The 27,021-nt window shown below is 39.5% G+C and overlaps 1 protein-coding gene across 2 annotated transcripts in view; it reads left to right on the forward strand.

Moving 5' to 3' along the window:
* The first annotated feature begins 2,668 nt into the window (after positions 1-2,668).
* CAPRIN1 (cell cycle associated protein 1) overlaps positions 2,669-27,021 on the forward strand; it is a 38,122-nt gene continuing 13,769 nt past the window's right edge. Inside the window, exons 1-7 of one of the 2 annotated variants that reach the window (XM_047072532.1) lie at positions 2,669-2,815; positions 3,401-3,616; positions 18,179-18,241; positions 18,355-18,441; positions 22,099-22,337; positions 22,425-22,507; positions 25,924-26,061. In XM_047072532.1, the coding sequence (XP_046928488.1) occupies positions 3,401-3,616; positions 18,179-18,241; positions 18,355-18,441; positions 22,099-22,337; positions 22,425-22,507; positions 25,924-26,061 (826 nt within the window). In that variant the 5' untranslated portion in view covers positions 2,669-2,815. The remainder of the gene's footprint in view (positions 2,816-3,400; positions 3,617-18,178; positions 18,242-18,354; positions 18,442-22,098; positions 22,338-22,424; positions 22,508-25,923; positions 26,062-27,021) is intronic. The other variant, XM_047072530.1, reaches the window with a different exon arrangement.

A 27,021-nucleotide genomic window follows, 5' to 3' on the forward strand; every position in this document is an offset into this window, starting at 1 on the left:
AGCTTCTTCTGTAAAGTATGAGTATTTTAGGTTTTGCACACCATACTGACTGTATCACAACTACTCAGCTCTGCTCTGCGTGGCATGAAAGCAGCCATAGGAAATATATACGTGAATGGATGTGGCTGCAGCTCAAAAAAGCTTTACAAAAACAAAAGGCCACTTGGCCTTGGGACTATAGTTCGCAGACCAGACCCCTGCTTTAAGTCATAGACTTTTTAGGATTGTTACTGCAGCATAACCTAGCCCATCTTGATATACTGTGGGCTGTGAGATGGCCCCCCAAGTGAGAATCTTTGTCATCTGTGTTATATTTCCTGCTCTCTCTTGATAACCTTTCCTTTTTCCTTGAAAAGCCTAACTTAGCTGACCATAACTGCTTCCATAACTGTTACTGATGTGCCAATGAAAGGCAGCAGTGGCCTCTCCTCACACCTTCTCTGGAGCCCTCTTCAGCTCAAACCTGAATCATTCATTAGAGGTCTCGGTATCATCGGTTTCTGTACTTTGGAATCACCAGGAGGAGGTGTTAAAAACAGATTGCTGGGCCCCACCCCTGGGGTTCCTGACTGTAGGTCTGGAGAGAATTTGTCTAGCAGACTATTTCATGTCTGATCTTAAAGACATTGGTCCAAGGAATAAAGCAGTGCTTTTTTTTCTTCAAACTTCAATTTGTATGCACACATCAGCTGAGGAGCTCGTTAAAATGCAGATTAATACAGTAGGTCTAGGGTGGGGCCTGAGACTGTGATAGTGATAGAGGTCAGGCTGAGTACACTGAGTTGCAGGGGATATAGGATTCTAATCTTCCTTTCTAGCCTCTAGGTGTAGCAGTGCTAAACACAGTGCAGGTGCTTCAATCTTGAATAACCTTAGGTCAATATTGACTTGTCACACCTTACGATTTTGTTAGCAAACTCTGTTGGTTCTATTATCACAATACACAAAGCAACCAGCCACACATCACCACCGTCATTGTAACACCCTGACCTTGGCCACCACCACCTACCTGTGGGCCATATTTCAAAAGCCTCCTAATTGGGCCCCCAGATTCTGCTCTTGCCCCACTCTCCCTCTTACCTCTAATCCACACTCACGGTAAATTCTTTACATAGCAGCAAGAGGATTTCTTTTAAACACAGGTTGATTACATCACTCCCCTGCTTAAAACTATGTGTGCAGCGACTTCCCATTTCACTCAGCAAAGGCGAAAGTCCTTATGATGGCCTGGCAGGCTTCATAACACTGGACCTCTCTTAGATCTTTGGCCTTATCTACTACTCTCTGCTTCAGTCACTGTGGCCTGCTTGCTGTTCTTGAACCCACTGAGCACACTCCCATCTCAGATCCTCAAACTTGGGTGTTGCCTCTACCTGGAAAATTCTTGCTCCAAGATAACTATTGGGCCTCCTTCCTCACTTCCTTCAGTTTGGTCTCAAGTGAACGGTAAGACTTTTCCTACTTTTTCTTCTGTATCATTTCAATATCTGACATTTTCTTTTCCTCACGTGAAATGAAGTTCCACAAAGATCTTTGTTTTGTTCACAGTCTCTAGCACTAAAGAGTTCTTAACACATAGTAAGGTGCTCAATAATATTTGAATGAATAGGTAACATACTTTGCAGCTAACTGGAATATTTTAAGGCTGGAGGCTGCTGTTGTTTCCCTAGGCTCCCTCAGGATACACTGTTGCCAGCCAGTATTACTCATTTTATTCCCCAGGGAATAGTGGGTTTGGTATATAATACTTCTCAAAATCCGTTTTCAGAGAATTGAAATTATAAATTGGTCATTTACTGTTGTCATACATTATGCGGCTGAAACTTCTGATCATGTTCGATACATTTTCTTCCAGCACTTGGCTTATTTTCTGTTCATTGTCCACACCCAACCCCACCACACCCCTAGTTTAATTACAGGACTGGAATAATTCCCTTTGAGCAAAAAAATTTTGTTTTGTTTTGTATTTAACATTCTCTTGCGAGTATTAGGAATCCAAAACAAAAAGTCTAATTTGTGATACTCGGGTTTATTGGATAAGTGTCATCTTAAGATAATTTTTAACATGAGTCCCGAGTTTTAAGACTTTTTATAAGCCACCCATCTTGCTCATTTCCAACGCGTTCTATAGGGAACTCCTAGGTTACCGGGTGATTGTTTTGTGGGGGTTAGAGGCGAGCTTTTTTCCAAAGACCTTTTGGGGTGTGGGAATTTGCTTGCTCTGCATACAGAAGGAATTCTAGAAGCTGGGACTGCACCACCCACCCCACGTACCCCTAACTTGCAGAAACCTTTGCCCCCCGCACCCCCCCCCCTTGGCCCCAAGGCTCTTTACAGGGCAGGAGCCAGCTCCGATCCAGCTGCTTGACACCTATTGTCCCCGTTTGGACGTCAAGCGACTTCGCCTGAAGGACCCTAGATTTGATTTCGCTCAAAACTCAGGACTCCGCTGGGGCACCCCTCCCGGAGCCGTCCCGACCTGCGCGGATCGACCGTCCCCCCCCAAGGGCAGGGGCTAGAGCGGCGCAGTAGGAGACCCGGTGGGCCCTTTCCCACAGGCGTTCGCGTCGGGCAGCCCGAGCGGCCGCGAAGGCCCCCGCCCGCAGCTTCTCCCGCCCCCTCCGCCCCAGAGGGCCGGCTGGCTAAGTCCCTCCCGCTCTCGGCTCTCCGCCTCACTAGCAGCGGCTCTCGGTGCAGCGGGGATAGGGCGAAGCGGCCTGCGCCCACGGAGTGCACGACACTGCCCGGAACGCACAGCCACCCTTGCCCCCTCAGCCGCCCACTCGGGATTTCCAGCGTCCTCTGCGCGCGCACGGTGAGCGCCACCCGGACCGAGGCGCTGACGGTGAAGAGGGCCGCTGCCCCGAGTGTCCTTTACCTCCGGATCGGCTGGACCTTCTCGAGGGGCTTGCTCCTCAAGTCTCCCCTTCCCCCTCCGCCCCCCCCCTCCCCCGGTCATTTCCAGTGCCCTTCTCCACCCTTCTCCGCCTCAGCCTCAACCTCTCTCCTCCCTCCTTTCCTCGCCAGGCGACGAGTGCCGGCCCACCCCGGCGGGGACCGTTGCACTGGCCGTTGGCGGCCGGCTCTGCGAGGCCCCGCCCCCGGCGCGAGCCTCGGTACCCCGGGGCTGGTAGGCCGAGCCGGCGGCCTGCGCGGGGGAGGGGCGGGCCGGGGGGGGGGGCGGTGCGAGGCCCGGCGGGGTGCCCTGCTGGCGGGTCGCGCGCGCGTCCGCGGTGTCTTCCTGCCCTCGCGGCGCGCGCTGGCCCCATCCCCACCCCCACCCGCTCGCGCAGGCTCCCGCCCGCTGCGCGTTTTGTCCCGCGTCTCGCCCCGTCCGCCGCCTGACTCGCCGCTCTTGTCCTTCCTCCCGCTTTTTCTTGTCTCCTCTCACGGTCTAAAGATGCCCTCGGCCACCAGCCACAGCGGAAGCGGCAGCAAGTCGTCCGGACCGCCACCCCCGTCGGGTTCCTCCGGGAGTGAGGCGGCGGCAGGGGCCGGGGCAGCTGCGCCGGCTTCCCAGCACCCCGTAACCGGCACCGGCGCTGTCCAGACCGAGGCCATGAAGCAGATCCTCGGGGTGATCGACAAGAAACTTCGGAACCTGGAGAAGAAAAAGGTGCCAGGAGTTGGCGGGGAAGGGAGGGTTTGATGCTCCAATCCTGACTGCTGTGGCCTGCCCTCTTCCCGTCCCTGTCGCATCCCCTCCACCCATCCCCACCCCCCACGCCCGGCCTGCTCTGTAAACGGAGCTTCGAGCCCTGAAAACGGGCTCCTAGGGGAGGTGCTTGTCACCTGACCCGGACGGGGCGCTCCCCCCCCCCTCCCGCCCTGGCCGCTTTATTACTCTCCTCCGGCAGTGGGCCAGGCTTCTTGGCCTTTGGGAGTGGGATGTGTAAGGGCGGGGGCCTGCCCTGTCGCCAGACTTAGCCGTGTGATACCCTTCCCTCCGTCACCGAGGCCCGATTTCTTTGACGAGGGCCAGCGGGGAGAAATGAAGGGGTCCCGGTGAGGGGGCTTAGGGCTCAACCCACCGCCTGGTGGAGTTGGGGCGGCCTACGTCCTACAGTCGTGGGGTTGGTCCGCTCGGTTACCGTGTACTTGAGGCCTGTTCGGTGTGCCCTCACCTCTCTTGGGAGAGAAGTGTGATTTCACCCAGAATTGCTTCTGTGTCAGGCCCCTTTTGAGTGTGTCTTCGATTTGCTACCCCCCCCCGCCCCCATCTGATGGGCGCCCCCACGTTTCCTTCTTTGTTTCGATTGTTTAGGTGCCCCCCTGAGCCTCAAGCTCAACTCGATCCCGAGAAGATTTTCTGCGGCGGCTCTTTGCCCCTCCGGGACTTTAGAGAGGGATGGGAGGGAGACGGCCACGATCGAGATTCGTTGGGGGGCGTGGGTCCGTGTTAGACCGAGGGGATCGCCAGGTCTCCGGGCACATGGAGAGAGCGTCTAACATGGCGGCGGCTGCGAGGAGAGGGAAGCGCTTTACAGGAGCTGCATTGTGAGCACAAAGCGAAAGCAGAGGGGGAGGGCAGAGACCAGGCAGCCGCCCCGGCTGGCCTTCCTCGCCCCCCTCCGAAAAACAGTCGAGCCACACCCACAATTTTTTGGATTCAATAGTTTGCCATTCTAGGTCACACCGTGAGGTGTATCTTCAAGTAGGCCTTTTGTTTTATGCTTTCAGTGCAGGACAGTGTACCAACTCTGTTTGGAGCGGCACGTGTGTGTGTGTGTGTGTGTGTGTGTGTGTGCCTGCCTGTGTGGGTGTGTACATATGTAGAGAAAGGGTCTCTGCAGAGTGAATAATTCCACCTTCAGTAAGACTGGAGGTGGAAAGGGAGAAGCAAATCAGTAGTATGAAAAATTGGATAATTACATCTGTGACTATTATGCAAACTTTTTGCCTTTTACCTTAAGAAAAATAACTCTGCTTGGATAACTTTCGTTTGTCTGCTTCTAGTAAGACATCTATTATAAAACATCTTGAATTTTGAAGAAGTCATTTAAGAATGTTTATTTAGTCACCCACCTAACAGTGTTACTTAAGATGTTGATTGAGATAGTAGCTATTTAAAATTTGGGCCAAATAACTTGAAGAAAATGGTGACATTTAGGCCTTAATTACTTTAATTGCTTGTTTAATTGATTTTATAGTTTTTGGGAGTTTTAAAAGACATTTTTAGATTAGATACTAATTTGTCTCATTTTTTCTACTGGGAATATTACTTGAATTTCTTAGCTTTTATTTGAAATCGAGAGATGCACTAATTGTGGATGTCTCCTACCTTTTGGTGATACTCTATTTTGATAAACAAGTGTAGTTTATTATAAATGATAAAAGTAATAGATGAATCAATATCAGCAAAGCAACAAAAGTATTTTACTTGTAAAGTAGTTGCATTTAAATACGTATTGGAATAAGCATGCCCAAGGCCAGTATCTTCTGAGTCTGCCATCTGAATCAAGATTTAGGAATCTTTTTAAAACCTCTTGCTACAATAAATCCCGTCAATCTGGTTGATTCCTGAGTGGTTTAATTTTCAGAATTCTTCTAGGATAGGAATCAAAAATAGTAATGATGTAGTAAATGTTAACTATAGACATATAAATGTAGATATTCATATTTTAAGGACTGAAAAGTAATTTTTCAAAGCCCTTAATGTAAAGTCAGGTACTGATTAGCAACCAATTTAGTTATGACATGACTGATTCTAGTGCTCCAAATGAGTATGGAAAAAAATTAGTTTTTAAGCCCCATGAGGACCTGAACAATGACAGGTCACCTGTGTATGTGTTTATATTGTATACATTGCCTAACACCTGCCACCCCCACCCCCATAGAAGAGAAAGTAATTACAGACTTAGGCTAGTAAGTACTGAAAAGTTCTCTTGTAATGGTGGAGGAAAAAAACCTCACAAAGTAACAGAAGTATTTCGTCTTTTTTTTTTTTTTTTTTTTTTTTGGTCTTCTCATTGTTTTGAGTGCTAGGTAGTAGAAAGGTCAAATTACAGGTAAGCTTTTTGGTAACTCACAGACTGAGCTACCTACTTGTTAAATAGCTAAGTTGGCAGTATGTTGTGACCTAACTACTATTGAAATTAAGTTTTACTTTTTGAGAGACTAAAGGATTTTGGATTTTCCTCTAAGCACATCTGGTTTCTAGTTTGTATTGCATTTTTTCTATATCTAGATTTACTGTATGAAAATGTGATTTTTTTCAAAACATGATTAATTTTTCAGTAGTGAGCATTTCTAATAAACCTAAAATAGGATTTACTTTACAAGTCAGTTTTGAATCTTTATAAACCTTTTTGCAGTAAAGGAAGATGGTATTTATAAATAACTGGGTTTCTTTTTATTTCAGTCCATTTAGCAACTTCTGTTTGAGCTATATTTTAGACTTGACCTATTCATAACGGTCTTCAGGACAAAATCTTTTTTTTTTTTTAATCTTTATTTATTTTTGAGAGAGAGAGAGAGAGAGACAGAGAGACGGAGTGGGAGCTGGGGAGGAGCAGAGAGGGAGACAGGAATCCGAAGCAGGCTCCAGGCTCCAAAGCCTTCAGCACAGAGCCTGATGTGGGGCTCGAACTCACGACCGTGAACTCATGACCTGAGCTGAAGTCGGACACTTAACCAACTGAGCCACCCAAGTGCCCCAAAATCTCTTTTTTAATGGATTCTAAAATCCAGTGTCCTGACCAAAATTACTACTAGAAATGTATTATCATTTAGTTTAAGACTTGGAGAATTGCAGTAATTTTATTGTACTTCATTTAAAAAAACAAAGTATTTGTTAATTTTCTGATAAGTCAAGCCATTAGAAGAAAGCTAAGCATCTGTTCAGTAAGAATGCATGCTTAACATTAATGAAATATGATCCTATTATGTAATGCAACTAAATGGCCTGGTAGTTTTTGAAATTTGGGTTTATAAAGACTATACTATGTATATGCTTAGCAAACAGAAGAAATGCAGTTATAATCAAAAGAATCAAGTGCAAAACTCCATTTACAAATCTTTTAATTTTTATAAGTAATAGAAATTGCCAAGTTTTCTTCATCAGTTTGTTGGTATAAAACGGGGCTATAGGGTAGGCAAGATGTTATTTTGAAACCAAGTTTTAATTTTCACTGAAGAGAGAGCTTATTTATATGGTGAGATGTAATCAGTTTTGATGTAGAATAAAGGATGTTTAAATAGATGACATTTAAAATTTTTATGCTTTTTGTAAGTATAATAGGTTTAGACACTAGTGATTTTGGTAGGTGAAAGATTAACCACTGTTCTCTTGCAGAGCAGTCTGACAGCTTTGTAACCAATATGTGACCAAGACAGATAGCCAAAGTGTACTGTTTTTCATCTACTCTCTCAAGTCTTTTTTGCTCTTTAGATCTTTTTAGTTAATTTACTGAAAAAAGATGCTATCATTGTTAGGATAACATTTCTTTTTAGAGCATTGCAGTGTGCCTCTACTTAGAATTTTCAATGCAGCTTTTCTACAGAATTTCTTTGCTAAGTATTTTGAAATAATAACATTCTCAACTATTTTATAAGTAAAATCTTTCCTTGGGGCTAACATCTGAAGTTTTTCTTGACAGTTGAAATTGCTGATGTATCCGCTTCTCCCATTGGTTGCATGAACTATTTCTCTGCAATGCAGAGGGCAAGATTACTTTGTTTTGCATTCACCTTGTCACAGGAAAAAAAAAAAAAAAAAACCCAAACATTTATAATGCTTCATTTGTTTCTCTCTGCCTGCCTGCCTGGGTATGGGTGTGGGTGTGTGTGTGGGTGTGGGTGTGGGTGTGTGTGTGTTAGGGAGAGAGAGAGAAAGAGAAGTATTTAAAATTTGAATTTAAAAAGGAAAAGATGTGAATTTCCTCGTGTAATAATTATAAGTATGTTTTTCTTGCATGAGAGTAGAATCCCAAGTATTATAATGAGAATGAATTGGTTTAACCTGACCATGTTATTTTACTCTAGAAAATTCCCATGTGGCAAATATTTGTATTAGAATACATTTTGTGTGACTTAGAGATTAAACATACAGTTTGTTATAATTTTATGTAATTAGTACCTTAGTTTACATTTAGGAGGAGAGGAAGATTAGTACTGTTTCATCTTTTAAAAAAATTAAATTCTTTCAGAGGTTAAAATTATAACAACCTGGCGTTGATCTTATTGTTATACTGTTAATAGAATCTAAGATCTTTTAAGGCCTTAAAGTCATCTTAGAATTTATTCTGATTCATTTTATGGAAGAGTTCATTCAGATGCCCATGTAAAGTCAACCAGTTTGGAAAGAGTGAATTCTAAGGTCTCTGGTTTTATGGGAAAAATTAGAATTTGTAATGTTCTGCAACATAAGTATTTTTCATGTTTAAGCCAATACTGTAGAACCAGGTGAAGGCTTTAACTTCAATCTTTAATTTTAGAGTTCCTCTGTTTTAAAATGCTGAAAGCAAAAGGAAAAAGCTTTTTATTTTTTCATTGTTAGACCTTTATTAGTATCTTGTTAAATTGTGTTTTTAGGCTGTCCAGGTAATGGGTCTTGAGAAAAACAGTACAAGTAAAGCCCCATTGTATCAGGTGTCATTGGGACATCTGTATTGTTGTAATGAAATGAACTTTTAAAGTTTAAATTCTGATATTTCTCTTTGTGCTTAAGTAAGCCCTGATGCACACTGGTCCGTCTTAATGCAGGCTTGGTATGTCGTAGACCAGATAATTTGGGAAAAGTGTTACCAGTAAAGCAGTAGGAGGTGTGTCAACCTTTCCGTATTCTTGTATTACAGGCTTTGGATATTTTTTTAGTGATTGGCCCCTTTTTCTGGTGGCAGTGAATTGTATGTAAGCAGTAGAGAAGAGTAAGAGGAGTAGCAGAAGAGACAGTATCAGCCAAAGTTGGAATTGTAAATTGCTTGGCTTCTGCTCATTTCTTTATTTCTCCCCCTAGCTGTACCAGTGCTTTTGTTGGATAGAGTATGAGTGTAAAAACATACATGACAGAGACTTTATTGGGCAGAGTTCAGAATTCATATTTCCTGAGGAAAAGGGAAGGTGTGCTTTTTGGCTGTGCTCAGCTAAAGGATGCTGTTTCCTTTAACTTCCTGTACTACCTATTGTCTCTACACTTCCTTGACATTTTGTATTGTGTTATGCTCTTACCTTATGTGTTTTTCTAAATAGGTAGTTAAGCTCCTTGGGGAGTATGAATGACAGCATATTGGGCCTTACACATGGTAAATGCTAAATATTTGTTAGTTTGACTGAATCATTATATAGAAATATTTGTAGCTTCATCAGTAAAATCCTGTTAAGACGGATTAATCCATGAGGGAGAAAATGCTTTTTGTACAGAGCTATTTACTTCAGTGTTTTTACTGAGATGGAATTTTTCCTGAAGAATTTTCTTTTGATCTATTTTTTAAGCGAGTAGAGTTGATTAGGCAAGTAGAGCACTTTTATAATTTTTTTAAAAAAATATTTATTTTTGAGAGAGAGAGAGAGACACACACAAAGCCCAAGAAGTGAAGTGGCAGAGAGAGAGAGGGAGACACAGAATCTGAATCAGGCTCCAGACTCCAGACTCCAAGCTCAGCACGGAGCCTGATGCGGGTCTTGAAACCATGACCCTTGAGATCATGACCTAAGCGGAAGTTGGACGCTTAACTGACTGAGCCACCCAGGCACCCCCTGCAAGTTGAGCACTTCTAAAATCTTGGTGCTATAAGCACAATTTGTAAATAGTCTTAGGAAGGAGAATAGATGATTCTTTGTATTTGAACCATTGTAAATGATTAGAAATTTTCATTGTATTTCCCTTAATATTGTTATCTAGCCATAGAAATAACTGAAATATACTTTAATCATTGGGAAAAAACCTTTTGGTCTCCATTTTAAGTGAATTACAGTTCTCATCTTTTTACATTGAACTCTGAATAGAGTTTCTAAATCATTCATGTAACGAATATACTATATTCATTCTACTGAGTAGTTTGGTTAAAGCAACTAATAATTCAAAAGATACTTGTTAAGATTGTTGATAATCATTTGTTTTTCAGATGCGCAAGATTTAGACTTAAGAATTCAAAGTGGGTGATGCCGGAACTCTTCAAAATTATCCTTTTTTGTTTTCCTACTAGGGTTAGCTGCTTCCATTCATTCAGGCTTAACTGCATAATTAACAACCATGGACAAGGAATAAGGATTATCTGTTACCTTTTTTTCCCCTTTTTAGTTGGACAAAAGTCTTGTCAAGTTAAACTCCTGGTTACTTATTTGCTTGAAAGATTATCTTACAAATTGTCTTAGAAAACCTCTAATTTAGGAGCACCTGGGTGGCTCAGTCGGTTAAGTGACCCTCGGTTTTGGCTCAGGTCATGATCTCGCGGTTTTGTGAGTTCAAGCCCCACATCAGGCTTTGAGCCTGCTTGGGATTCTCTCTCTCCCTCTCTGCCCCTTCCCCACTCCTGCTGTCTTGGTGTCTCTCAAAATAAATAAAAAAATAAACTTAAAAAATATTAAAAATAAAAAACAAAAAGGAAAACACCTAATTTAGCATCCTCTTACTGTTCTTAGTGTTAAGAAATCCTGCATTCTTGACAAGTGTTCATTCAGTTTCTGCATTAATCAGTCTTCTAGGGCCTGGTAGAATGCTCATTTCTCTCTGAAAGTCGATTTCATTTTTGAACAACTCTTTAAGATCTTGATGCTAGTCACCTCTCAACCCACTCTTCCTCTGTCCCACACAATATTTAATATTTGTTTTCTGGAACAGCTCAGACTTCTGCTACATGAGAAGTCTTCCAGCATTAGAAGAGCACTGTTAGGGATCATCTATGGATTGTACTATATGTTCTCTCTACCCTCCTTTTTATAATTGAGAAAACTTTTGTTTCTTACGGTCTTTCCTGTGAAGTTTATTAGCAACTATTGTCATTTGAACTGGTGGAGGGTAAACAGGAGGCAGTCAGCTGCCTACCATTATATGGGCAAAGTCAGAACTGATGTTTCTAGGTGAAGAACAGGGAATGTAGGGATTGGGGACTTGAAATAATGTCTAGAAAGTCCACTGAAGATTATGGAAAGTTGACAAGACAAATCTTTATCTTTTGTTTTTACATTTGTCTTTCTATAGGTTTTCAGTACTGAGAAGTGATTTATTTGGCCTGGAGACACAAAATAGCTTCTAGATGGGTGCTCTTGCTACTTTTGTTATTTTAGGCTTTATTTTTAAATTTTCTGTCTCAGTGTGGAGATCTTCTTAATTCAGAACAGAAGGTACAGTTTCTTGGGTAGCTAAGCTAGTTTTTTCAGATGTTGTCCCCTCCTAATCTTTCTTGTTGTGACTGTTTATAATTGTCTAGTTAAGGAATTTGGTTTTTTGGAGTCTCTCCTTTGCTATTTCTTTTTAATTGTGTAATTTAAAAAAATGTTTTCTTTATTTATTTATGAAATTTCAGATCTAACAGGAAGGAAGGAAAGCTCAGGAGGATAGCTGTTCTGGATATTCATCATCTGGCATCCTCACAGCACTGTATTGAATTTTTAAAAACCATTTCAGTTAAGTAACTTTGGTGGTGGTGAAAAAATCTTTGGGAAGAGTGAAAGATCTAGGTGTACTGCGATTAAGTCACCTAATTTTTACTCTGGTGAAAGGAAGGGAGGAAAACAGCAGCAGGGCAAAAATGAAATGTAGCAATGTCTAGAATCCAGAGTGACAAAAAAGAGGGGTGTAATGAGGCACAAATGATTTTTCTGGGACTTATGACCTTAGGCAAGTTACTAACTGCCCTTTCAGTTTCTAATTAGGTGAAATATGATTGATAATAGTCCTTGCTGATAGGGTTAGCTACCTGATATTTTAAATTTGAATGTCACGTAGTGAATACTGTCAGCTATTAAAAGCAACAAAGAAACAGGAGATAGGGGATAGGACTGGGCTGTACTTCTTGGGTAATCATTTGTCAGGACCACATATACATATAATCTTTTGACATTTACTGGGCATAGTCACATCTCCATACTATGGTTCCCCTTTAGAGACCAGATAATCTGGGAAATGGCCTGATTTTTATCTTAATCATATGTGGTGCTATAAGTGAACCTTTAATACTCTTAGGATGCTCAGTAGTTTGAAAAGGAGCCCTAAATAGAATTTCTAAATAATTATTTCCAGATAGAATGTAAGAGAGCAGGTTTTTGTTACCAGTTTCGTGATAGGCTCTTTGATAAAGATTTCCTTTTATGCTAGGAAAACAACTCCATTTTCTAGAAAAAAATACTTAATGTTCATTTTATGTGGATGATATGTGTATCAGCCAATTTATTAACTAGGTGTTAGGCAGCCATGTTCTAGCTTAGGGAAGAAAAAAAAAAAAAGCTGTGTTTGTGTGGAGCCCTTTGCTCCTATCCTTGCCCCTTTGCGTTCATCGGAGTTCATGTTGGATCATTGTGAAAGGCAGTTTCTTATTTATATATTGATTTAGTTCATACTGCAAATTTTAACCTCAAATGCACAGTTTTTCTACTTGGACTTAATTTAAGCCATTTGGATGGGATGTGACCATAGGAATGAAGTTTGTCTTTGAGTAGTCTACTCATGAGACTAGTGCAGATACAGCCTTTTTTTTTCTTTTTGAGATCTCTGAAAGCTACTTAGGAGTGAGCTGAGATTGCAAACCAACCTCATTTTCAAAGGTAGAAAATTAAACCAGTTGATTTTTCTATGAGGCTTTCTGTTTCTAGTGCAAAATTTGGCACTCACCAGTGAGTTTAAGTGCTCTAAACTTCTGGAGCTTGGCTCACAATGCAGAACTTAATAAAAGTAGTATTTATGAATGGAAGATGGTACCCCTTCAATGTTTGGATCATAAATGGATTTTTTCTTATGTAACTAATGACTAGGTTAAATAGATTTATAAGCTGGTTTAGAAAACCACTATTCAGCAAGTTTTCGGAGTTGTTTAATGTTAAACCTTTAACCAAATTGAGGTTGCCATATAATGTGTTTTATGGTCACAGTTTGTATTGGTTGTGTGATTCAGAATAATTTCTTATTTCTAAGACTCAATTATTACAAGTGAATTGCAGTGTATTTGATCTAGGTTAGTGTTTCTCAAACTTAAGCACACATTAGAATCAACCAGAGGGCTTGTTAAAACACGGATTGCTGGGTCCCAGCCCCCAGAGTTTCTGATTTAATAGGTCTGGGGTGGTGCCTGAGAATTTACATGTCATTTTTCTTTTTTAAAGATTTAATTTTGGTGGGGGAGTGCCTGGGTGACTCTGTTGGTTAAACATCCGACCTTTGATTTCAGATCAGGTCATGATCTCATGGTTTGTGAGTTCGAATCCCACATCGGGCTCTGCGATGGCAGTCCAGAACCTGCTTGGGATTCTCTCTCTCTGCCTCTCATTCTCTCTCTCAAAAAAAAAAAAAAAAATTAATTTTGTAAAAGTAATTTCTACACCCAGCGTGGGATCTAACTCAACAACCCCAAGATTGAAGTCGCATGCTCCACCAACTGAACCAGCCAGGTACCCTGAGAATTCACATTTCTTTTTTTTTTAAATTTTTTTTTTTTCAACGTTTTATTTATTTTTGGGACAGAGAGAGACAGAGCATGAACGGGGGAGGGGCAGAGAGAGAGGGAGACACAGAATCGGAAACAGGCTCCAGGCTCTGAGCCATCAGCCCAGAGCCCGACGCGGGGCTCGAACTCACGGACCGCGAGATCGTGACCTGGCTGAAGTCGGACGCTTAACCGACTGCGCCACCCAGGCGCCCCTAGAATTCACATTTCTAATAAGTTCCTAGCTGTTGTTGATGTATTGCTGGTTTGGGGACCACACTTTGGAAATCACTGACTTGCAGACTAATAACAGGGTCTCTGCTGTGTAGAGTTAATTATGTGTAATAGTGAACAGAGGTGCCTTTAGTTCAAATTTCATGGTGATGAAAGTCTTTATACACCCAAGCAACCAGGAGATCCTGTATTATATGGACAAAGGAAAAAAAAAACACCTAGTGCCTTTTAATGTAGAACACTTTTTTCATTGTCTTTGCAGTCTTATTAGTAAGTTTTGAGTTTCCTCAAATGAGAGCTGTTTATTAGGCACTTTGATCAGACTCAGCATCTTGCTTTTTTAAAGGTCGGGTAAGGACAAGGGGATGGGATATTTATAACAGTAATATAGCAAGTGTTAATGGCTATATAGAGGAACAAATGTAAAGCTGTAATGAAACTTTTGTTTTATTATGGTTAGAAAAATGTTCATGAAAGACCTGTAGTTTCCATTCATTTGATTAACATTTTTTTTTATTGGACACTATAGCTGTATTAATTCATCTTACCAGATATAAGGAAGTGTGGTCTGCTTTTGAAAATCTTCTGTTAAAGACCCTTGAGATTTTTAAGTTATGTCATGATTTTTGAACATATTTCTTCTGTCACAGTGAACTGTCATTTCTTGTGGTGTTAGTGGCAGTCCTTCCTTTCAAAATTAGGGCTCTTGGGGTGCCTGGGTGGCTCAGTCGGTTAAATGTCCAACTTTGGCTCAGGTCATGAACTTGTAGTCTGTAGGTATGAGCCCTGCATTGGGCTCTGTGCTGACAGCTCAGAGCCTGGAGCCTGCTTCAGATTCTTTGTCTCCCTCTGTCCCTCCCCCGCTTGCGCACGCTCTCTCTCAAAAATAACATTAAAATTTTTTTTAATTATGGCTCTTAAATTGTTATGAATTGATAAATTTGAAACCTGTTATAGCAATATAAAAATCAAAAGAAACAGATGTACGAGTTCTAATGAAATAGATCTTTGTTTTGGCTGCACAGAGTCCTTTTGCCTATTTTTTGGTGACGGTATTTCATGAAGATGTGTACTGTGAAACCGAGTTTTGCATAGCAGCTGCTTTCCCTTTCTTTTGATTTCTCTTTTACCCTTGTTCCAGTTACTCCTGTGTGATAAATTACTCCAAAACTTCATTTTATTATGCACACATTCTGCCTGTTAGGGATTCAGATAGGACACACAGTGGGGTTGGTGTCTCTGCGCTAATGATTCCTGGGGCCTCAGCTGGGAAGACTAATAATGCTTGTTTGCTTCATGTCTGGTGCTTGGGCTATGATTCTAACACTAGGATTGCTGACCAGAATTCTTAAATAAGACCTCTTCATGGCTTGGCCTCCTCACAGGATGGCAACCTCAGGGTTGTTGGACATCTTTTATTTATTTTTATTTTTTTAAATGTTTTATTTATTTTTTGAGAGAGAGAGAGGCAGAGCATGAGCAGGGGAGGGGCAGAGAGAGAGGGAGACACAGAATCCGAAGCAGGCTCCAGGCTCTGAGCTGTCAGCACAGAGCCCGATGCGGGGCTTGAACCCACAAACCGTGAGAAGGGTTATTGGACTTCTTAAATGATAGCTTGGGACTCCAAATGTTTTTAGTGACTAGCAAATAGGACAGAGATACATTGCTTTTATGACACAGCCTTGGAAGTTGTACAGGATCACTTCCACTGTACTCTGTTGGTTGAACCCCACTTAGTACAATGGCAGGGGAATTGGACTAGTTCTTAATGGTGCAGTGAACAGTATGTAGAGCTACAGATGTGGCCATTTTTGGAAAATGCAATCTGCCGTAGAGTTTGGGTTGGATAAATACTAAATTTGATATTGTGTAGAAAATTGGAGCTTTGCTTTTCTCTAAAGGTTATTTATTTTGAGAGAGAGAACGTGGGGGAGGGGTAGAGAGAGGGAGAGAATTCCAAGCAGGCTCCTCACTGTCAGCTTGGAGTCCAGTGTGTGGCTCAAACTCATGAACCATGAGATCATGACCTGAGCCAAAACCAAGAGCTGGACGCTTAACCAGCTGAGCCACGCAGGTGCCCTTGGAGCTTTTCTCCTTTAGGGTAGCTTGCCCAACTATAGGATAGTATATAGATTCATATTCAAAGATTATTATAGGTTAAAGTCTTGGCAGTATCCTAAAATCTGCCAATCTTAATAACTTTTTTATAGCATGAAATTATAATTTTTTTATTTTACAAACTATATGTTCATTGCAGAATATCTAAGTGTACAAAACAAAGCAAAAGGAAAAAAGTTCCACCTATAGTTCTACCACTCAGGTACATTCTTAACATTAAAAAAGCTTTCATATATATTTTTACATATAAACCATCATGATTTAGGAATTCGATTTGACATCCATTTTGATTGGCATGTATGGTTTTAAATTTGTAAGACATTAAATGATAGAGCTAAACTAGGTATGTAAAACTCTACCCTGTAAGGGATATATACTGCACTCAACTCTGTATTAATTTTAGATTTAGCAACAGTTTCTTTGAAGAATGTATGAAAAAGGAAGATAATAAATGCTAGGTATGAGCTAATAGCAGTTTTTCTTTTGCCTAGCAGTGAATTCAGAATTTTTACTGTACTAGCACTACATTTCAGGCCCTCTTTCCATTCGCATATCTTCTGTTATCTGTATATTTCTAAATAGAGGAATCCTGACTATAATAAAGTGCTATTATACCCTAAGTCATCATTAAAAGCAAATCTTGTTTGTTTTTTTCTTTAAAATAGCCTACCCTTTTAAAAAATGAATGAGATGTCTTTATTCATCCTCAGAGAGTGTTCTGAGACAGTTGAGCTTATCTTTTTTACTTGGAATTAGGCCTGTCAGATCAGTGTAGAAAAAACTTGCATTTTTCAACTGGTAGACTTGAATTTTATACCTCTTCAGCTGGAGGTTATTGTGTGAAATAGTCTACCTAAGCATAAAATTGGGTACTTGGATCAGCCTTTAATGTTTTAATGTTTATTTTGGTTTTATTTGCCTCTAGGATAACTAAGGAATTGTTAGGCTTTTAATTTAGGGTGGAATGGTTATGCAAGTTGACTAATGGTTCTGGTGCAAAGAAAATGGATGATTTGACCTAAAACAACTTTTTAGTTTTGTTTTTAAACTTGTTTCTTGACCCTGAATGTATTTTATCAGATTTTGTGTTTCGTGGCTAATTTTATTATTACTAAGGGTGAGGAACAATATATGTTTATAATTTATTGTGATTATATTAATTTAAAAATTTGTCCCTTTTAATTTAGGTTTCTACTTATTCCTGCTCCTCTGACTTTTAAATTTTTTTTTTTTCAACGTTTTTATTTTATTTTTGGGACAGAGAGAGACAGAGCATGAACGGGGGAGGGGCAGAGAGAGAGGGAGACACAGAATCGGAAACAGGCTCCAGGCTCTGAGCCATCAGCCCAGAGCCTGACGCGGGGCTCGAACTCACGGACCGCGAGATCGTGACCTGGCTGAAGTCGGACGCTTAACCGACTGCGCCACCCAGGCGCCCCTCCTCTGACTTTTAAAACAATAACTTGACTACTATCAAGAATTGTCAAGAATTTTTGACTATTATATTACCTGAGTAATACTTTTCTTTGGGGTCTTATCTAATAGTAGCCTGGGAAACTGCCAACATTTTCATTTTAGTTGGGGGGAAAAAGATGACTTAAACCAGAGGTTAATATTCTGTCCCACTGTCATATTTAATTCCATTTGTGAGAAAAGAAAGCAAAGCTGTTGAGTAATGCACTATCCATAGGTGATGTGATAGCTTGGAGTATCATGTTGTTCAAGAGAAATGGATGAGGCCTATCAAAGACAGTATGCACATGGGTTTTTTTCAGGGAAAATACACTCTTTTTATATCACTTAGTCACACGAAGTGAGGAAGTGAGGTGAGGCAGGGGGTGAGGAAGGGACAAGAATTTAACATTATAAAATGTCTGATATGCTTCTGTGTAAGTAGGATCATAACCAAATTGTGGCCTTCACCCATGTTGGTAGGAACCATTTGTGCAGGCCATCTGATGCATATCTCTTTTGAGAAACCTAAATAAGCAGTGTTGTATCATGTCATTGGCTTATACTGTGGAATTTGGTTATTATTCAGCAGGGGCTGGAGTGTCTGCATTCATATTTTAGTGCACTATTTATTAAACTAAGTTGTGTACAAACTTAAACTGAAGTTAACTAAAAATTATCTTTAGGGCACTATTTGAGACAAACTTAGAGGATTATATGGGTTTGTTATTTCAGCATGGTTAGGCTGGTATGTACTTTAAAATGTGGGGCATAATTCTTTTTTTCTTTTTACATAGGGCAAGCTTGATGATTACCAGGAACGAATGAACAAAGGGGAAAGGCTTAATCAAGATCAGCTGGTAAAGATGTTACATTTTATTGAAGATTTTCTGCTCACTATTTTTAATAAGAAAATTAATTTTGTGGTTCTTTATGTTTCCAGTAAAGTTGGGCTCTGTCTTTGTTATTTTAGGATGCCGTATCTAAGTACCAGGAAGTCACAAATAACTTGGAGTTTGCAAAAGAATTACAGAGGAGTTTCATGGCATTAAGTCAAGATGTAAGTAGAAGACTATGTATATATGTTTATGAAATATTAAAAATAAGGAAGGCAAAAAATTTTATTTCTTTACAATTGATAAGCTCTTTGTAAGATGAGAGGATTGGATCCAATTATATCTAAGATGCTTTCCAGTTCTGTAAAGTTTAAAGTAACACCTGAAAGATGCCTTTTTAAAATTTTTAAAAATAATTTATTGTCAAGTTAGCTAACATTCAGTGTATATACAGTGTAGTCTTGGCTTCAAGAGTAGATTCCCATGATTCATATGTACAGCTAGTGCTCATCCCATCAAGTGCCCTCCTCAGTGGCCAACTCCCCACCCCCATCAACCCTCAGTTTCTTCTCTGTATTTAAGAGCCTCTTATGGTTTGCCTCTCTGTAACTTATTTTTCCTTCTCTTCCCCTATGGTCTATTAGTTTCTCAAATTCCACGTATGAATGAAAACATCTGTCTTTCTCTGACTGTTTTTTTTTAAACATTAAAAAAATTTTTTTAATGTTTGTTTATTTTTGAGAGAGAGAGTGTGAGTGGGGGAGGAGCAGAGAGAGGGAGACACAGAATCCAAAGCAGGCTGCAGGCCCAGGCTCTGAGCTGTCAGCATAGAGCCCAATGCGGGGCTGGAACTCACAAACTGTGAGATCATGACCTGAGCCGAAATCCGACACTTAACTGACTGAGCCACCCAGGAGTCCCAGACTGACTTACATCACTTAGCATTATACCCTCCAGTTCCATCTACGTTAATTGCAAATGGCAAGATTTTATTCCTTTTCATCACTGATCCGTTCATCTTTACATCTTTATCTGTTCATCAGTTGATGGACATCTGGGCTCTGAAAGATGCCTTTTAAAAGGACTGAGTCTCAGATATGACAAATATATATATAGGAGATACCCTGAAGATCTCTAAAAAATTAGCTTGTATATACGTGTATATATAAATATAGCAGGCATTTATTTTCTGTATATTCCTTTATACCTAATGACCATCTTACAATTCTTTTAACTATCAGAAAATAGGTCTTTTTTTTGGTAATCACTGTCTCCATTAGGGATCTTAAGGAATGTGGCAGAGTGGGATACATTGCTCTTGTATCAACTCGTGATCCAACAAAGTAAAGTGGTTTTGTGTTTTTCCCATACATCTTTTGATGTGATAGAAACCTTTGGGAACAGGACAAAAATGAAATACAGGCAAAGTCAAATAATTTGAAAGTTGAGATCAGAAAATTAATCTTCTGAATTAGTATTAGCTTATTTGGAGAAAGGCTAAAAGCACTGAAATACAAAACTGCCTCTGATTTGGTAAAATGAATAAACAAAACAATTTATTATGTGATGAGAGACATTGCAGTACAGAGATGAAAAGTTCTGATTCTGGAACCATACTGTCTGGTTTGAACCCTGATTCTGCCACTTAATAGTTGTAGGACTTTGAGTTACCTAACTTGTCTATCCCTATATCACTCAGGGTTTTCCAGACAAACAGAACCAGTAGTATCAAAAGAGAAGGGGGGAGAGGAGTGGGGCCGTCACACTGCTTCAGTTTTCTAATCTGTAAAATGGTGATAATAATGGTACCTCCCTCATCTCAGGGTTGTGAGCAATATTTGATGCATAATTAATATATTTCATGCACTTATTATTAAATTTGATTAAAGTTGGAAAATATTGATGGTATCCCTCAAAATGGAATAAATGAAACTTAATTTACACCCAAGTTGGGAATTGATCCACTTAGGTCAGATGAATCCTGGCCAATTAATTTTCTGATTAAAAAAAAATTTGTGGGTCATAGAAGTAGGATTGCTATACAATTTAATAATAGAATCAGTCTATTTCTAAAACTACTAACACTGTGTAAGTGAAAATACTTGTAGTCTCCTTTGCTTTTATGTTAACACTGGTATTTTCAGGAACTTTTCATTGGGTCTTTAACTTCATTGGCAGTCTTTTTATTGAACTCTGATCCTTTATCGCGCTTTCCCACACCTTTTTTGTTTTGTATTCAAGAATTCTTTAATCAAGCTCCAGCCTACCTTTTCTAGATTTCATATTTTCCTTACTTGAACTGCTCATTTTATTCAGAGTGGCATTCTTTATCTTACTTCTTTGGTTTTATTGACTTATTTCATATTCCTGCCTCTATTCCTATATTTCCTGCCTTTGGCTAGTGGCTGCTTCTCTGTCCTAAAATTGTACCCCTCACCCCCAGTAAGATTATGTTCCTTTCTCCTTGAAAGCTTTCTAGAGTGCCCTAGCTTGGATTTCATATCTCTGTTCATATGTACTGTTCACTTGCCACTTAACTGCTAAATATCATTTAATCTGCTGCCCTCTCTGCTGCCATCATAGATTTGTCTTATTGTAGACTTTATTGTTCTCCTATGTCTCTCTTCCCCCATTACTCCCTTTATTATACTTTTCTTTTTTTTTCTTTTTAATTTTTTTAAATGTTTATTTATTTTAGAGAGAGAGCGGAAGTGGGAGAGGGGCAGAGAGAGAGGGAGACACAGAATCTGAAGCAGGCTCCAGGCTCTGAGCTGTCAGCACAGAGCCCGACGCAGGGCTTGTACCCACAAACTCTGAGATCGTGACCTGAGCCGAAATCGGACGCCTAACCCACTGAGCCACCCAAGCGCCCCTTTATTATACATTTTGTATGTCTTTATTTTGGTTTTCTCTGTCTCAATTTATCCCAGTGAGGCTTGAGAAAGGGGAAGAAGGTGGGAAGGAAGACACTTTCATGGCTCTTGAAAAGATTGACCTTTCTTTAAAATTCTGACCATTCTTTGAGCCCAGTCTGACACTGGACGTGAGAAGAGAGAGACGTACTTGAGTCTGGTTGATGTTCTCCCTTCAGCCTTCACAGGAAAGTAAAAGACGGGTACTAGGAAAAGAGTAGTGGGAAAAATACATGTGTACTAAGCATTTATTTGTCTTCTGCCACCTTCTTTTTCTCTGCCAGCATCCCCTTATTCATAAAAACAAGTTAGTTTTAGTCACTATTTTCAAAATGTTGGGATAATATAATACTAGCGGTGGGTTGTGAGGAAACAGTGGTGGGTTTTAGCATCTCTTTTTAAGTTGATAGTAGGTACTTAAAATGAAAATTTTGGACCAGTTTTCCATAGAGGAGATGGATATAGGTAAGATTTTTTTTTTATTTTGCTGTACTCAGGTTTCTTTTTTAATTGGCTCAGGTTCTTAATTAGAAATTTTAATTCTTATACTTTTTATTATGAAAAATTTCAGAACTAAAGAAAGGAATATAATGAATACCTCTGTACCCATACCCAGCTTCTACAGTTTTTATCTCATGGACAGTCCTGTTTGATATACTCCCTTGTTCCCTGTCAGCTAGATTATTTTGAAGCAAATCCCAAATATATTGTTTTATTGGCAACATTTAGTGTTACAATAATACCTTATAGGGAAAGAAAGATGTGTTCTGAATTTCTAACATCTGCTTAAAACAGATGATGTTATTAGATATTAAACTCTATTTGTACGTTAGGAATCAGCATTTTGTGTATCAGGATCACATAACTCATCGAGTAAAATGTGTCTTACATTGGAAATGAAATTGGTTGAACTAAATTGGGAGTTTTGTGAAATTCATTTTAATGTCTATGCTTAATATTTTTATGCAGATTCAGAAAACAATAAAGAAGACTGCACGTCGGGAGCAGCTTATGAGAGAAGAAGCAGAACAAAAACGTTTAAAAACTGTACTTGAGCTCCAGTATGTTTTGGACAAATTGGGGGATGATGAGGTGCGAACTGATCTGAAGCAAGGATTGAATGGAGTGCCAATATTGTCTGAAGAGGAATTGTCATTGTTGGATGAATTCTACAAATTAGCAGACCCTGAACGGGACATGAGCTTGAGGTATAGTGGTATTTGGTAGTAGAAACTTCTAAATGTTGGCTTGACAACTAAAAGGTAATTAATTAGCTTTTTAATTATTATTATAAGGTTGAATGAGCAGTATGAACATGCCTCCATTCACCTATGGGACTTGCTGGAAGGAAAGGAAAAATCTGTATGTGGAACAACCTGTGAGTATTATAATTGTTGTAACTAAGAATATAATTTTGTAACTAAGAATCTTTAGAAGTTAGTTTTCTTTTTGAAAGTAATTAATTGGAGAAATTTTTAGAATTGTGTAAGTAACATTCATCTACTGTTTACTTTTTGGTTTATTTCCTTTTTTTCCTTTCTGGTGTGTGTGTGTGTGTGTGTGTGTGTGTGTGTGTGTGTGTGTGTGTGTAAGTAAAAAAAAACCCATCATGAATCAATAAATCTGTAGAGATGGGAATCCCCTGACTTATCACGATTTTGTTTGTAACTTACTCTCTGCTTGAGGTGGACAGATTAATACTGAATAGGCTTTCCAGAGTTCTTGGTATTAGATAGGGACTGGTTTTTCCTTATGGCTGAAATTTTGTGAAAAAATACTTACTATACCCCATACATTTTACTCATGGTCATTGCCTTCATCTTTTCTTAGTTTTTCATAGACTTCTGGTAATTTGAGGACATAATTCTTTTGTGCTTTTTAAAAACCTTAACCTCAAATATGCAATGTTTATTGACTTTAAAGAAAACAAAGGACATTTAAGCTTCACTTCATTGGTAAATTAGGAATTTTAGGTTTATTCTCTTAGTAAATAATAGGTTCTTATCTTTGCTATTTATAAAGGTGGTTTAGGGAAGTAGATTTTTGAACATCTTAAGGTAAAAGTGCTTATACCTTATTTTTAGCTGTTTGGTGAAAAATTAAATCGGATTAAAAGCTTTAATTGGCAAAACTGTATGATGTAATTTGGATTGTATTTGCTTTAAGGAAATGGGTAAATCAAATACGAAGAAACAACTCTCTTACATCTTTTCATTTAAGAAATAATTTTCTTGAGGCACCTGGGTGGTTCAGTCATTTAAATGTCTGACTCTTGATTTTGGCTCAGGTCATGGTCTCACAGTTCGTGAGATTGAGTCCTGTGTAGGGCTCTGTGCTGTGCAGAGCCTGCTTGGGATTCTCTTTCTCGCTCGCTCTCTGCCACTTTCCCCACTGTGCTTCTTTCTCCCCCAAAATAAATAAATAAGCTTTTTTTTTTTTTTTTTTTTAAGAATTTTTCAGGGCTCTGGGGTGACTCAGTCAGTTGGGTATCTGATTTTGGCTTAGGTCATGATCTCAGTTCGTGGGTTTGAACCCCATGTTGGGCTCTCTGCTGTCCGAGCAGAGCCCCCTTGGGATCCTCTGTCTTGCTCTCTCTCTGCCCCTCCCACACATGTATGCGTGTGTTCTGTCTCTCAAAAATAAACGTTAAAAAAAAAAATTAAAAATAAACTAAAAAAATTTTCTTTGTTGTGTTGTTTAGTGTATTTCTTTGTAAAGAAATCTTTATGTCTTCTTAATTTTAGTTTTGCCACAAATATGTACAGAAGTTTTATTAGGAAGAAATTTACATACGTGTATAAACTTGTTAGCTTAAAAAAGTAGTTTTAGTTCAAGCCTGATCAATTTTTCATGAACGTTATTGATGAGTAACAAGGGTTAAAGTATAAGTTTATATCTTGTTATGGTGTTTTTTGCCTAGTCTTGTTTACTTACCTTAGGAATGTAACATCTTTATAACTAATGAAAAGTTACTAATGTATTCAAGTTAGTATTTTTATGTGCATTCAGTTTTCAGATTTTTTTTAATGCTTATATATTTATTTTGAGAGAGAGAGAGGCAGAGAGAGAGAGGGAGAGAATCTCAAGCAGGCTCTGTGCTGTGAGCTCAGAGCTTGACGCCGGGGCTCGAACTCACAAACCATGAGATCATGACCTGAGCCTAAATCAGGAGTCGGTTGCTTAACCAACTGAGCCACCCAGGCGGTCCCTCATGCATAAGTTTTTTATTTTTTATTTTTTATTTATTTTTTATTTTTTTAAATTTTTTTAACGTTTTTATTTTATTTTTGAGACAGAGAGAGACAGAGCATGAACGGGGGAGGGTCAGAGAGAGAGGGAGACACAGAATCTGAAACAGGCTCCAGGCTCTGAGCTGTCAGCCCAGAGCCCGACGCGGGGCTCGAACTCACGGACCGTGAGATCATGACCTGAGCCGAAGTCAGACGCTTAACCAACTGAGCCACCCAGGCGCCCCTGCATAAGTTTTTTTAAAATGAATAGTTTTGAGTCGTGAGCCTCTGAAGTGGGGAAGGAAAACATGAAATGTTTGGCATAGAAAAAGTTGTTGGTAGTTTTATTGTTAATAGAGGTAATTTTATGATATTTTAATATAGTCCTGGGAAATTTTATTTTTCTGTATAGTGACTGATTAGGGAATAGATACATTCTATGTACATAGGTATATTCTGTGTTTTCAAGGCCAGGAAATTGAGATTCTTCTTTGTTGTAGTTTTTGAGTGAGAGGGGGAGAGAATCTTAAGCAGGCTATTCATGCTCAGCGAGGAGTCCAAGGGCCAGGCTCAATCTCCTGACCTGAGCCAAAATCAAGAGTCTGACGCTTAACTGACTGAGCCACCCAGGCAACCTGAGATGAATTCTTGACACACACCTTCACCTGCTGCTCTGCCCTCTCATATCTTAGTGTGTACCAAATTGTGACAGTTTTTTGCCTTTCAAATATCTTCTGAATCTGTCTCTCCTACGTTTCTCCCTTAGTGCATTCTCTTAACTGAATCCACCCTCCCCATCCCTCTTTAAAATTTTTTAATTGCTGTCTTTTAAATTAAATTTTATATACATTTGTCTTTAATTTAAAGACCTTGCATGTTCTGGCTCTTAATCAGTTTCTCCAGACTAGTCTGTATGCTTTTTCTTCCTCCCTATCCCTCCTCAGCTACAGTGCATGCTTTCATTTTCTTGTATTTGGTACCCCTTTTCTATATCCTTATCCTTTATACAGGGCTTTGTAAATGGTGTTGCTTCTGCCTTGAAACACTTCTTTCTACTACTCATCTTCTAGATCTCAGCTCTTGCAGCACTCACACACCAGGAAAGCTTCCTGTGCCTCTCTCTGATTAGGTTCAATCCATTGTACCTCTTTGTAGTACGTTTCACAGATGTGATTTCACTGCTTTTATATCTGATAACTTTTCTCTATTGGACTGGAAACTTAGGGAGGGCAGATACTGTATCTTACATATTTTGTAGCCCCATTGCCTAGCACATTGCCTGACATATAGGTAGGTGCTAAATAAATAATGAATAAATGATAACTGTCAGCTTTTTTTTTCTTGCAGTTACATAAAATATATAAAGTTTAGTACTAGTAGATTCTTCTTGTTCTCTATCATTCCATAATTTCTGTCCTTAGTGGACTTCAATGTTTTTTATATGTATGTTTCAGTAACAGTTGATAAGGTTTTTTTCTTACCACAGCATTTTGTAGCATATTGAATCTTACTCAGGTCAGGCATGCCCGATAGTCTAACATTATAATTCATGTTCTGTTTTTAGATAAAGCTCTAAAGGAAATTGTTGAGCGTGTTTTCCAGTCAAACTACTTTGACAGCACTCACAACCACCAGAATGGGCTATGTGAGGAAGAAGAGGCAGCCTCAGCACCTGCAGCTGAAGATCAGGTAGCTGAAGCTGGTGAGTACTTAGGTGGATATGAGCTGTAGTGTAGGAATCTTGGTTTTACCCTCCTTTGCCACAAGTTCAAGCTCTGCATTTATTTAGTTATGTATGCACACTGAGAGTTTTAAAGGAGCTTTAAGCACAACAAAACATTAAAACAATGTATATTAAGAATAATTCCCAGAGGTCTTGAAGATCAATCATTTACTTACTGGTCTTGATCACTATTACAAACTGATAACTTTTTTTGTTGCAATATTGCTGGCCTGGAGTACAGATGAGGGGAAATGTTTTAGGACTTTTTAAGTACATTTTGGCTGACATACCTAGATTTATTGTTGTTTACCATGCCAGTATATGAAGTGAATAGTATGAAGGGGGTGTGTGTGTATGTTAAATGATGGGGAGATTATAACTCTAATCCTGAACCATAAATTTCTCAGTGGCAAGGGATCTTTTCAAATTAACTTTAGTACAACACTAATATGTAGGTAAGCACTTACCAGGAATACTTTTATAACTTAAGTTGATGAATAAAATTCTCAGTACCATTGGAAACATTGTCAGAGTATGAACTTTGAAATGGTTGAAAAGAATCAGACTGCCTGGATTGTAATCTTGGCTTTGACGCTCATTAGCTATGTAACTTTGGGCAAGTGACTGAATTTCTCTGTCTCTTTATCTCTGTTGAGAAAGCAGTACGTGAAAGTATATACATGGTGCGTCTCACATAGTAAGCACTTTACACAAGTCTTAGCTATTAGGTTGAAACTAGAAGGGAAGATTGCACATTGGTGGAATTTATGGTTGCAGATGGACATAGTAAGCCTCCTCTCCATCCCCCCAACCACTTTACCAAGTAGGTTAAAATAGTAAGATTTTAATCTGTATGTTGCTGTATGATAGTACTCTAAGAATAGAGAGGTTTTAACTTAGGTCTTTATTGGCATTATACCTAGTCCAGAATAACTACTC

This window comes from Lynx rufus, unplaced genomic scaffold (assembly GCF_022079265.1).
Source record: "Lynx rufus isolate CCGP_SWC_20201006 ecotype Redwood Valley unplaced genomic scaffold, mLynRuf1.p SCAF_9, whole genome shotgun sequence".
In the NCBI taxonomy this organism is placed as follows: domain Eukaryota; kingdom Metazoa; phylum Chordata; class Mammalia; order Carnivora; family Felidae; genus Lynx; species Lynx rufus.